At 51.9% G+C, this 12,339-nt stretch overlaps 1 protein-coding gene across 6 annotated transcripts in view; it reads right to left on the bottom strand.

Moving 5' to 3' along the window:
- Positions 1 to 8,199: 8,199 nt before the first annotated feature.
- Gjc2 (gap junction protein gamma 2) overlaps positions 8,200 to 12,339 on the bottom strand; it is an 8,697-nt gene continuing 4,557 nt past the window's right edge. For 4 of the 6 annotated variants that reach the window (XM_005349985.2, XM_026780819.1, XM_005349984.2 and 1 more), the window contains exon 2: positions 8,200 to 10,267. In XM_005349985.2, coding sequence (XP_005350042.1) covers positions 8,929 to 10,248 — 1,320 coding nt within the window. In that variant the 5' untranslated portion in view covers positions 10,249 to 10,267 and the 3' untranslated portion in view covers positions 8,200 to 8,928. Of the gene's footprint in view, positions 10,268 to 10,435; positions 11,178 to 11,207; positions 12,316 to 12,339 lie in introns of those variants that run through there. The other 2 variants (XM_005349986.2, XM_026780820.1) reach the window with 2 other exon arrangements.

Raw genomic sequence — 12,339 nt, 5'->3', positions numbered from 1 at the left:
GAAACAGCTTTTGTTACTCCAGCAGTCTCTGTGAAACTCTTGCTTTAAAAAAGAAAGTGACAACAGTACTTTTTTATATGGGCTTTGATTCCTTGTCTGCCATACATGGCAACTTACCATTTTGTTGGATATTTTAAAAACCTATGGTGGGATTCTGAAGGTGGCCTAGATATCGAGGGTAGGGGAGCCCCTCGGAAAGTAGCAAGGTCTCAGCTGGGCAGAAACTAAACCATGTGGTAGCCGCCCTGCCTTTCCTTCAAGGTCTCTGGGAACACTAAGCAAAGATAGGGGTGAAAAGGAAATGTAATCTTTTTATATATATATTCATGGGCATTGCTCAGCCCAGGTGGCTATTTTCTCTTTTTCTTTTCCATGGCTCTCAGAGGCTCCTACCACACCAAAGCAAATGATTGCATTCAAGACATATAGTTAGAAATAGACCATTTATACAATTTTTAAGATTTATTTTGTGGGCTGGAGAGATGGTTCAGTGGTTAAGAGCATTGCCTGTTCTTCCAGAGGTCCTGAGTTCAATTCCCAGCAACCACATGGTGGCTCACAACCATCTGTGGAGAGATCTGGTGCCCTCTTCTGGCCTGCAGTCATGCACACAGACAGAATATTGTGTATATAATAAATAAATAAATATTTTTAAAAAATTAAAGATTTATTTTGTTATTTTGTATGTTTATTTGTGCATCATGTTCATGTCTAGTGCCCACTGAGGTCAGAAAAGAGTGTTCGATCTCCTATGTTTAGCATTAACAGATGGTTGTGAGCCACCACATAGGTGTTGGAACTGAACTCAGATCCTTTGCAAGCGCAACAGGTGTTCTTAACCTCCGGGTCAACTCTCCATCCCTCTTCTAGAGACAGTTTATTAAGAAAGAAAAAGCAGATGGAGGGTGGTGGTATATACCTTTAATCAGCATTCAGGAGGCAGAGGCAGGAGGATCACTGCGATCCAAGTCAGCCTCATCTTCTACATAGAAAAGTTCCAGGCAGGCCAGGCCTACATAGTGAGACCCTTGCCCTAAAATAAAGACAGACAGACAGATCTATGGTGCTGTGTCAGTAATTTCTGTATTATTAGCAGACTCCATTTAAGATAAATATCAAGTTTTGGAAAGTAATGTGTCTTTCCCAGTACACTGGAAAACCTGGTTATCCTGTATCAGCTTGGATTAGCACCAAAGGGCTAACAGTTCACCACAAGCCTCTGGACACCAAGGATGCCTAGGCTGTTACTCCGGATGGTGTAGGAACATTCAGCCCATGGAATGTGTGTCACAGTAACCTATCAGCCTGCAGAGATGGTGCTGGGATTATAAACAAGTGGCTGATCAGCTCCATCTGCCAACTGTTCACACGCCACCGCTTTGCCTCATCCATCCAGCTCTGCCAGTTGTATTGCTGGTGCTGATGATCTTCTCTGCTGAACCATGGGAACACCAGCAGCTCAAGAGGGAGGGAGACTTGATGGGGGAAAGGGAGGGAAATGGGAGGCGGTGGCGGGGAGGAGGCAGAAATCTTTAATAAAAAAAAAGAAAAAAAAAAGTCTCCTGGGGACAAGCACAGGTGTCATTCTTCTATTCCATCACTGTTACAAGCCTAGACATGATTCTGCGTCCTCCTAGGAGGTGCTGTGCCGTCTCCCCATGGCTGAACTCAAGTGGATGAAGGTGGCAGGAACTGCAGTTCATGGAGCTGTAGCCACTGTACTGTATACTTCTCCAAAAAGTGAGAGCCCTGCGCCCTGCGCTCTGCGCCCCCACGCCCCACGCCCTGGCCAGAGCTGCCTCTTGAACAAGTGACCTCTCTGCTGGAAGGAACCACTTTCCCCACTGTGGGAAAAACTTCAGGGTAGCTCCGACGAACTTCTAAAAGCCTGCTCTAGTCAGTCCCCTGCTGTCAGCCTCCAGGTGCCTAGCTTGTTTCTCTCCAGGGTTCTGCACCTCACACAACACAACAAAGACTTGCAAATGTACTTATTTACATCTCTGAGCTCCAGGCAAGTGGGAGTTTCGTGTAGACGTGTGGATGTTAAAAGGAAAAACAAATTTTTGACAGGGTTTTACTGTGTCACCCTGGGTTGCCTGAAACTCCAGAGCTCAGGACAATCTGGCCTCAAGGTCACAGAGACCTATCTGTGTCTGCCTCCCAAGGGTCAAGATTAAAGGTGAGTGTCATCACGTCCAGCTTAAAGAAAATCCTCCTAATGGTAGTTGCTAAGGTGATGTTAAAAACTGTAATTGGGGCTGGACAGCTGGCTCCGTGATCTAGAGTGCTTGCTGCATAATCATGAGGACCAGAATTTGGATCCCAGCTGCCAGGTAACAAGCCAGGCATCCTGCAAACACCTGTAACTCCAGCCTGGAGGGATCTGACACTCTCGTCTGTGCTCTGAATGCACACACACATATGCATGCATTTGCACACGTGTATACACACAAGTCTTTTTTTTTTTAAAGCTATAATTGAGACCATGCTGATAGATCAGTGAGGGTTGTGCTTCTAGGTGCCAGAAGCACAACAGCAGGGTCTTATGGTCGGAGAGCGGTCAGGCTCCACCTCAAAAACAATCTGGCAGTGGGAGCCTACAGAAACAGGGCAGTTGGTGACTGGAGAGGAACCAGGAGGAGACTTCTAGTAAAGGGGACTCTACCCTAGACCTAAAAGGTTCCTGCTGGAGGTGCACCAGGTGTGCACACAACACCTTGGACTGGGGAATAAGGAGCTGGTCACAGAACAGTACCACTGAGTGTTCAGGGTGGGGATTCCCACTAAACTATTGTGGCAGGGCTCTTGCTAAAGCTTGATTTTTAAGGCTGAGCACAGACAGAGACTACAATCTAGCCAAGCAGAGAAATCTTCATGCAGCTCACGGCCCGACCCCTAAATCTAGGATAGCAGCTCAGTCATTAATGGATAAAAACAAAAAATCATGAGTCCACGTAGGTCTCTATCAAAGGGCCAGAACAAGCAGGGGATGGTGTGCCTGCCTGTAGTCCCAGCACTTGACAGGCCCAAGCAGAAAGGTCCAGAGTTCAAAGGCATCCTCATCTATATAGAAAGATCAAGCCAACCTCTCAGAAAGAAAGGATGGGCAGGGGCTAAACATGCATCCCCTAGCTAAGAGCAGGGCTCAGGTCCTGCTCTTGAACTTCAAGGCCTTCCTGTCTACCTCAGATCCTGTAAGGCCCTGGATCACTGGTGCCCTGGCCTGTGTTGGAACACCCACCTTAACATCAACCATCCCCTTAACTACCATGAGTAATATTTCCTGACTGAGGTCCAGGCAGACCCCCATTAATGTCTTCCCGCCCTCAGTTCCCCTCAGGCTGCAGGCTTCCTGATTTAACCCCCCAGCGGCTGGAATGCGTGCCCCTGGAAGATCACAGCTTCCTCTTCCCTGGGCCTGAGGGTGACCTAGCAACCCCTGCCAGCCTAGGGGAGGACATCAGAGAAACCGGAACAGGACAACACCGACTGGGGCGACACCCACAGGGTCGGGGGTTACATTCCTCAGGCCTCACATCACTTCGTCCCTAGCCAAAATGGGAGGAATGGGCTTCCACCCATGCAGGGAGGGCAGGAGGGGCAAGTAAGAAATCTAGCCAGCACCCCAGCGCCCTAGCTAGAGTCACTCAGAATACATCAGAGAACTCCCTCCAGGCCTGCTCTGACTAGCAGCCATGGTCTGCGCCATGTAAATGACTCCAGTGGAACCAAATGGAACTTTCTGCTGAGGTGTGTTGGTGATGGCCACAGCCTCTGTCCAGGAAGCCTTCAGGACTCTGTCTCAGAACTCCAGCTCCATACCCAGAAACCTCCACAAGACTGGCACCCAGACTGCTGCCCCGATTCCACGAGGAGAGCACAATGGAGTGGTCCCTGAAAGCTCCAGGGAACTGAGGGGCCTATCTGGGCCTCAGAGCCCAGCAGTGACTGGTGTCATCACCAACACCTCTTAGGCCCAGGTCCTGTTGCCATCAGGAGGGGTGGGAGAAGTGGAAAATTGGCCAGGTGGGGTTCCAGGTCCCCCTTCCCAGGATGGAGGTAGTTTCCTGTTTTTCTCTCCTTAGGCTTCCTCCCTTCCCAGAGGAAGAAGTGAACTGCCCTATTCTAGGGGTGTCTCTGAACATGCCCCTCTCCACCCAGGCCCTCCATGAACTCTCATGAGCAGCAGCCAGTTGGCTGAGGCTATGGAAACGGATGGCCAGGAGACAGAGGCAGCTCCCAATTGATCCTGCGCCAGCAAGGCATGGCTGCCATACAGTGTGGACAAGGGTGGGCCCTCCAGTCAGGCCACAAGCCTGCTCAGGGGCCAGAAGGGGAGGAGGGAGGAGGGTAGCAAGGGAATTGGTCAGGAATGTCCTGTGAGGCCTGTGCTTATCCTAGGGAAATGGGGAATCCAAGGCATGAAGTTAAGTGGCTAGGAAGCGCCATGTTAGTAGTTTAGGTGACTTCAGCCTCAGGAAATTAAAGAGAGTTCAGCATCTTAGACTTCATGTCCAGCTGGAGGTTCAGAGCTCACGCATGTTGTGTAGCTCTTTCCTCAAAGTAGGACATGAGAATGCTGTCTTGATCCACAGCAACTGTGCCCACCCGGTCACTCATGAGATCAAGTCATTAATGTTCCCTTATGGGGGGTGCAAGGAGGCTCTTGGGGCTCCCAGGGTCTTCAAAAGCTCCTCACTTGGTCCACCCCTTTCCAAAGTTATACAGGAGCTGGAAGGCTCCTGGGGAGTTCAAGGAGGAGACTCTTCAATAGCATAGCTACTTGCAAGTCATCCAGGGGATTCTCCCGTGGGGCAGCTTTTTCACGAGCCATCCACATTGCATGTAAGATTATCCAGTGTAAATGTCCATGAATTGCCCAGGTGACTTCCTATGGAGTTACCCATGTTCCTAAAATGACCCTAATAAACCCAACTGTTTCACCAAGCTGGACCTGCAGATCCCATTCTCTAGTTGGTTGCTACTCTCTCTATCTAAAGTCACACACGCGATTGTGGTGATGTCCACATTGTCAAGGAGCTGGTCTTAGAGGCGGGATTGGTGGATGGTACGGAGGTCAGGACTTAACCAGCACAGTTCCAGGGACAGCCAAGGACACTCGAAGAGGGTGGAACAACAATACCTAAGTCATTACTGTCACGGGTCTCTCCTTCCATGGACACAGAACATTCAGCTGGGCAAGTACAAGTACTTCTTGATATGGGAAAAATCATATGCTGACATCCTAAACTCCATGAACTCAGAATGTGTTTGCATTTGGAGAGATGGCCTCAAAAATTATTAAGGGCCAGGCAGTAGTGGCCTTTAATCTCAACACTTGGGAAGCGGAGGCAGGTGGATCTCTATGAGGTCTAGCACAATTAAGGCTATACAAAGAAACCCTGTTTTGAAAAGAAAAAAAAACATTATTAAGGAACTGGGTGTGGTGGTGCACACTGGGAAACTAAGGCAGGAGGCTCAAGAGTTTGAGGGCAGCCTGAGCTACAGTGAAACTCTGGCCCAAAAAGTTTTACCCACCAAAGATGTGCATAAGGTAAGTGAGGTTACGTGGCTGGCCCTAATCCAGCCACTGTGGGGATACAGTGGGAAGATGATGTCTATAAGCCAAGAAGAGGGGCCTCAGGAGCAGCCATTCCTACAGCAACTCTGGTCCTCAGCTTGCAGCACCCATGTCTGTGGGAGACCAAGAATCTATACACAAGGCACCCATTGTGGAGCAATCATAAAGGGCGGTGGAGCAAACTGACCCACTTGCAAAATAGAGCTTGTATGTCTCTAGACAGCGGCTCTTAGCCAGGAGTCTCCAGAGAAACAGACTACACAGGTGCTATGGTTACCTTCTGCATACTGGGTTCCCTGTCTAGCTGAGTAAACTGAGGTTCCCCCAAGCAGAAACTAGGCTACCTCTAGATCCTCCACAGTGGGAACTCTATGTGTCTACTAGGCTCATGGGAGTCTTTAAATGTGACAAAGCCTATTTCTTGGCTTGAGTGTGCTTAAGCTGGGGCTCCAGAAATTCTATGGCCACCTAAGTCATTCTGAGCTAGTAACTCCTAGGTTCATTGTCTCAAAACTGATCACAATAAACAAGTAAATAAATAATCTCGAGGACAGCAGAAGGACAACCAAAGCCTTATTGAAGTAGAGAAGCGGCTCCCTACAAGGAAGGGAACTCAAAAGGGAGTTTCCAGTTGACCTGGACTTGGCGGGGCCATTTCTCATGCCTACTGCTTGAGTCTGCTTGGCTCAGGCCTCCATGTAAACCAGGGACTGGATTGAGAGGTTTCTGTCTAGCTGAATTGGATAAATGTGGGAACTTTGTTTAGGTGGGAGATAAGGCAGACACGTGAGGCCTCGGGAAAAGGCCACCAGGAGGATTTGAGGGAAAGGAAGAACAGGAAGTGAGGAGAGGAAGAGCCTGTGGTCAACCACCTTTGAAAACGAGTCCCAAGCTACACTTCACAGGGAAGGAACTTGGTTACAGAGAAACTATGCTCACAAGGCCCAGTCCAGTATTCATGGGAAGAAGGCCTTTGGAGCTAAATTTTCAACTTTTAATTAATTTCAATTGAGGTGTGTGTGTGTGTTTTCTGGATTCAGCTTTCGCATTCACTGTCCCCGCAGCCTTGGTACACCTCTCCTTGGGAACCTCTGCATAGAGCTCACTGAGAAACTGGCTTTGCCTGTCTGTAAAGGTTTTTCTTCTCAGGGGCCTCTTTCCTCTGTCTAAAAAGGAAACTGCCTAACTCTGTCTCTCTCACCAGGCTGGAGAACGGGGCCTAGACACCTGGCCAACTGTTAGGCTGTAATTTACAATTGTTCACATACTTAGTTGAAAAAGTGCAGAGAAGGGCCTGAATTCTCCAACACTAAAAAGCACTTAAAAACGATGACACTTCAGAGACAGACACACCAATAGCCTGCTCCGACCGTTACACGCTCTAGACGCCTACCCAGTTATCAGACGCTACAGTTACCACTGTCAGTTAAGAGTGATTAAAAATGATGTCTTGGGGTGTGTCTGGGAGAGTGTTTCTCTGTGAGATAAATGGCATTTGAATCAGCAGACTGAGAAAAACCGGGTAGGGCTTGTCCAGTCCGGTGAAGGCCTAACTAGAACAGGCAGGAGGAGGGTTGAGAGCTGACTTGGTTAACAGGCGTGTTTAACTCTATGCTCCTCCCCCAGCATGGAGTCCCTGCCCCAACTCTATGACACCCCAACAACACAGTCCCAAATTCACAATGGCTTGTGACAGGGATGCTTTCTCAGCAGAGATGCTATCAGCCAGACCCCACTTGGAGATGCTTTGGGTTGGATTTACCTTCCTTTCTGAGGCTCCACTCCCAGCATGGCCTGCGATTTCCTAGGGAGGAAGCTCACTCAGCTTAAAGCAGAAACTAAACCTAGAGGTGAAGTTCAGCTGAAGCGCAGCCTAGACTAGTCAGAGTTTCCTGAAACAAGGTTCTCCTGGTTGCCAGGTGAGGACTAGTGGGGTTCACCTGAAGGCAGGGGTCACTGGGAGTGGGGCTCAGCTGGAGTAAGGGCTCTCTTGAGACTTGGGACCAGGTATGTGGGCTCCAGAAGGAAAGAGACTCAGCCTGCTCTGACTCCAGTCTCGCTGAGGTGAGACTGGGGCTGAGCTGAGCCTGGTCAGGGACTCTGGGAAGGGATGTGCAGATGGGAAGTGCAGAGCTGTCCTGGCCCTCATAGGAGGCAGCTGGAGTCTGCTCTGAGAGGGCTCCAAAGGCAACACCACCGTCCTGGACAGCACTACACACCTCCAACACAAGATGGACTACCTCCGTGCCCGGAGCTGCAGGCCGACCTTCTGCCTGACTGTTCTTTGTTTCTGACATCTGTGTGCTCCAACAAGCCCCACACCCGACCCTGGCATGCTGCCTGGCACCAAGTGGCACCATCATAGGTCTGATGACCTCCAGGGTTTGGGCTCCAGCTTTATTCCCAAGCTTGTCCCTGAGGAGGGGTCTTCTCTCCCAGTCTCCCTGCAGCTAAGCCGTCTCCCCACAATGAATTGCAGTGAATGCATTTCTGAATGCTCAGACACAGACCCACCACACACGGTTGCACACACACTGGTGCACAGCGACCCGTGTGCGATGTGGGCTCAGACATATAAGCACACATACACACTTGGATATAAACAAAAGTTAGTTTTATTTTACTTCGTTTGTTCCAGAAGTTGGCTTTAAAACAGGGAGGAGGGCACAAAAGATGGGTCTAGGCTCCCCAGAGCTCTAATTTTCCAGCATGGCCAAAAACACGGGTCTGGACCACAGCCTTATGGATCTAAGCTGCAAGGCATGACAGAATTTCCAGGATGTCCTAGAAACGGCCCATGCCTGGCTACCTCATCTCAGGGAGAGGAGGCTGTACTCAGCCCAGGTCTCCTTCAGGTCTTAGTCGCCTCACGCAGGGAGCCAAGAGCTGCAAGTAGACGCAAGGCTACCTGCTTGTCCTTGACCTGAGAGTTCTCTGACTTCGTCAGGGCTGAGGGGGCTGTAGAGGAACCCACCTGCTGCTGCAGTGAGGATAAACACAGTCCCCAAAAGGTTCTTGCCAGTTACCTCTATTCTACGGGGAAGCTGCAGGAGAGCCTAAAAGAAAGCGCTGAGGGGCCCAGCGGAGGGGTCATCCTGCTTAATAGCCTAGAGGGGCAGTCAAGTTACTGGGACACAGCTCGCCTCCCCCCACCCAGGGGCCACAGACAAGTCCCTGGTGACTCCTCTTCACATCCTGCAGGGAGGTACCTGAGCCAGCAACTCTCAGGGGTCTTCAGCTTCCTCTTCTAAAGACCCCTAAGGGGATCTGTCAGTGGCCACTGGTTGAGAACAAAGATTTCCATTGAACCTTTATGCTAGGCCCTCCCTGAGCTCTCCCCAGTGCCCTCAGATCCACACAGTGGCCTTGCCATCCCTGCTGCCTGTACTGCCCTTCTCAGAGCCTGCCCTAGGCTTAGTGACCAGTTGTTCCTGAGCCCCGGGTCGGCCCTGCTCCCCAACGGTGCCCCCCGACGTGGCACTACCGGTTCCGGAAGCTGGGCCACCCGCCCTGGGTGCCCCCCGAGAGGTTGCATTGAGCCCTGAACATGGAGGGCTGTCCCGATCTGCGGCCACCGCTGCCGCCGCCCCATCGCGCAGTGCCTGCAGGGCCAGATTAGCCAAATTCTGGTCGTGCGCGCGCGCCCGCTCAGCCGCGCGCACCACCAGACTGTATTCGGGAGGGCAAGCCAGGCCGGCAGCCGCAGACTGGAAAGCGCAGGGAGGCGGGCGCGGCACCGGGCCAGGACCCGGTGCTGAGGTTCCCCGACGACCGCGTACAGCGTCCTGCGCACTGCCGAGGCCCAGGTGCGCCATCTCACAGAGGTTGAGCAGCAGGCATAGGCAGCTAACCACATACATGACCAGCAGGAAGACCGTCTTCTCGGTTGGCCGCGACACGAAACAGTCCACCACGTGCGGGCAAGGCTGGCGGCTGCAGGCAAAGAAGGGCGGCACCTCGAAGCCGTACAGCAAGTACTGGCCCACCAGAAAGGCCACCTCGAAGGCTGCCCTTACCACCAGCTGGGCCACGTACACGCGCATCAAGCCCTCCCTCTGGATGCGCCTTCGCCCATCGTGCTGCCCGGCAGGTCCGGGAGTGACCACCGTTTTGCTATCACCTCCACCCCCCTTGGCAGCCACATCCTCTGCGCGCTCCTCCTCCGTGTCTTCCCCCGGGCCCTCGTGCACCCCCGGCTCCTCGTCCTCCTCGTCCTCCAGCGCCAACATGGGCTCCGCCTCGCCCAGATCGGTGGCATCCGGCCAGCCAGGAGGCGGCGGTGGCAGCTGAGCCCGGGGCACGCGCCGAGGGCTGGGGCGACGACGGAGGGCGCGTCTGCGCTCCAGCTCTGAGGCGCGCGCCAGGCGGTGGACTGCATAGCCCAGGTACATGACAGAAGGGGTGGAGATGACCACGATTTGGAAGACCCAGAAGCGCACGTGTGACAGGGGCGCGAAGGCATCGTAGCAAACATTGTCACAGCCCGGCTGCCGCGTGTTGCAGGTGAACTTGGATTGCTCATCCGAATAGATGGACTCGCCACCCACAGCCGTTAGCACAATTCGGAAGACCACTAGCACAGTGAGCCACACTTTGCCCACGAAGGTGGAATGATTGTGGATCTCCTCCAGCAGCCGCGTCAGGAAGCTCCAGCTCATGTTGGTCATGGGAGCGAGCAGGTGGGACCTACAAGCATGTATGATTGGTGGTCAGCAGGGGGCAACTGGGAACTGCGGGATGGGGCAGCAGAGTTGTGCTAGCAGGCTCGTCCAACAATTGGGTCCTACTTATACACCCCAGATGACCTTGAGCTCACTGCTTTGCAGAAAAGTTCTTCCTCATCTGCATCCTCACCTTACGTGCTAAGGATGGGGACAGAGCATCTCCCACTGAAAACTGCTCCAGCCCTTCCTGTCTTCTCTTTCCCAAAGCTCCCGAAGAAAGTACCAACTTGTGGAATGTGCACCTCTGTCCCAGGACCCTAGAGCCATAGAGCCTGTGTGCTGCCTTTATTGGCAGAGGGGAAAAACAGGGCAGTGCCAGCCCAGCTCAGCCCCAGATTGGATGCCACTCTCTCAGGGCTTACCTGAAGCCTACCAGCCACTCAGACCTTCACAACCTACTCCCCAGCTCTTGTGGTCAGAACAGCCCCCATAGTTCTGAGGCTCCATCATCCCCCAGCCCTAAACACCTAAACCATACACACCTTTTGGGCCCCAGCCCTCCCCAATACTTTAGCTTCCAACCATCCAGCAGCCTCAACCTTTCTCCTTCCACAATCTGCAAGCAGTTCTCGAAGTCCCTTCCATAAAGGACCCTCATCCTCCCCAAGCCCCCTGCTAGTCCTGCAGCACTTAGCCAGCCAGCTACCACACCCACTGCTCAGAGGCCAGCCAGGGCTCTTTATCCAGTCCCAGTCCTAAACCCCTGGACAGTCCCAGATCTGTCCAGGCAGGACCATGTCTGGTGAGGCTACAGATGATACACAGCCACACTTGGGCACCTGTGAGCCTCAGGGATGGCAACATCCTGACCACCTCAGACTAGAACAGATATGTGACAGAGAAGGGCTCTGTAGTTCACTGATGCCCACCCTCCCTCCTCACAGCCACCACAGAGTTAGTACCTGCTCCTGGGAAGCTTTGAGGCAGGAGTCCCCCAAGCATTCAGCACTGACACTCCAGACTAGGGCCTAGGAGGTAGCAGCAGCAGGCATGGAGCACCATCAGGAGTGGCGGCTCCAGGCCTCTTTATGTAGCGAGGGCCTGTCCCCTCAGGGCAGGAAGAGGGGGCAGCCAGCAGGACAACAGGGGTTCCTGAGGAAATGCCCCCACATCCTCACATCTGTGAACTCCCTCTCGGGACTAAATGTATGCAATCAGAGACACACACCCTCGTGTGCATACACGCATGCACACATGTCTCTATGTATGTGTGTGTTATATGCAAACATTCACTTGCACATACAACATACCCTCATATGCATATGCACACAGGTGTACATTCATAGACATTTTTATACCCATATGCATACACATGCATTTAGATACAAATGTATATACAATGATGTGTGCACTCATGAATACGTGCACACACATGCTGGCACACATATATTCATATATACTAATACTCATATACACTTATTTACCAACTCAACCACACATGCAAAGAATCAAGACATAGAGAGAAGAGCTCAAGCACATGTGATCCCTTACACATGCACACTCCCACGTCAAGAATGAACACATCCACACAAGCATATTCACAGGCTGCTACACCTCAGGGGCCACTCCTTCTACTTCTCTGCCTCAGACATGGACACAGTTGGGCTAGCTGGTGCCTTCTCAGGCGTGGATTCAACTCTCTTACCTCAACTGCAATCTTAGCCCCTACTTGAAACTTCAATCATAGGAGCCTAAGGCAGGATCTGGAACCAGGAGTTCCCCAGTAGAGCTGCTTAGCAGTATGTGGTATTTAATAACAGATCTGTGGTAAAGCTTTGGTTGGCAACTTGCCATTTCTCTGGTATACCTACTCCTGTCATTGTAAGATGTGTACAGGCAGCAACAAAGACACTGTAGTTTAACCCTGGGCTGACTTTGGCCCTGGACAGACAGTGGGGCTTTGCTTTGGAATGACCTATCACTTGGTGCATGCATACAAGCACAGTTATTCACTCTCAGGCACAGCACTAAGTGCTATGGTTGAAGAGCTGACCTGGAAAAACCAGGACCCTGTGCTCAGGCGGGGGGGGGGGG

This window comes from Microtus ochrogaster, chromosome 7, assembly GCF_000317375.1.
Source record: "Microtus ochrogaster isolate Prairie Vole_2 chromosome 7, MicOch1.0, whole genome shotgun sequence".
NCBI classification, from domain to species: domain Eukaryota; kingdom Metazoa; phylum Chordata; class Mammalia; order Rodentia; family Cricetidae; genus Microtus; species Microtus ochrogaster.
Note: the sequence above shows the minus strand (reverse complement) of the source record. Positions and strands in the feature narration are given on the sequence as shown.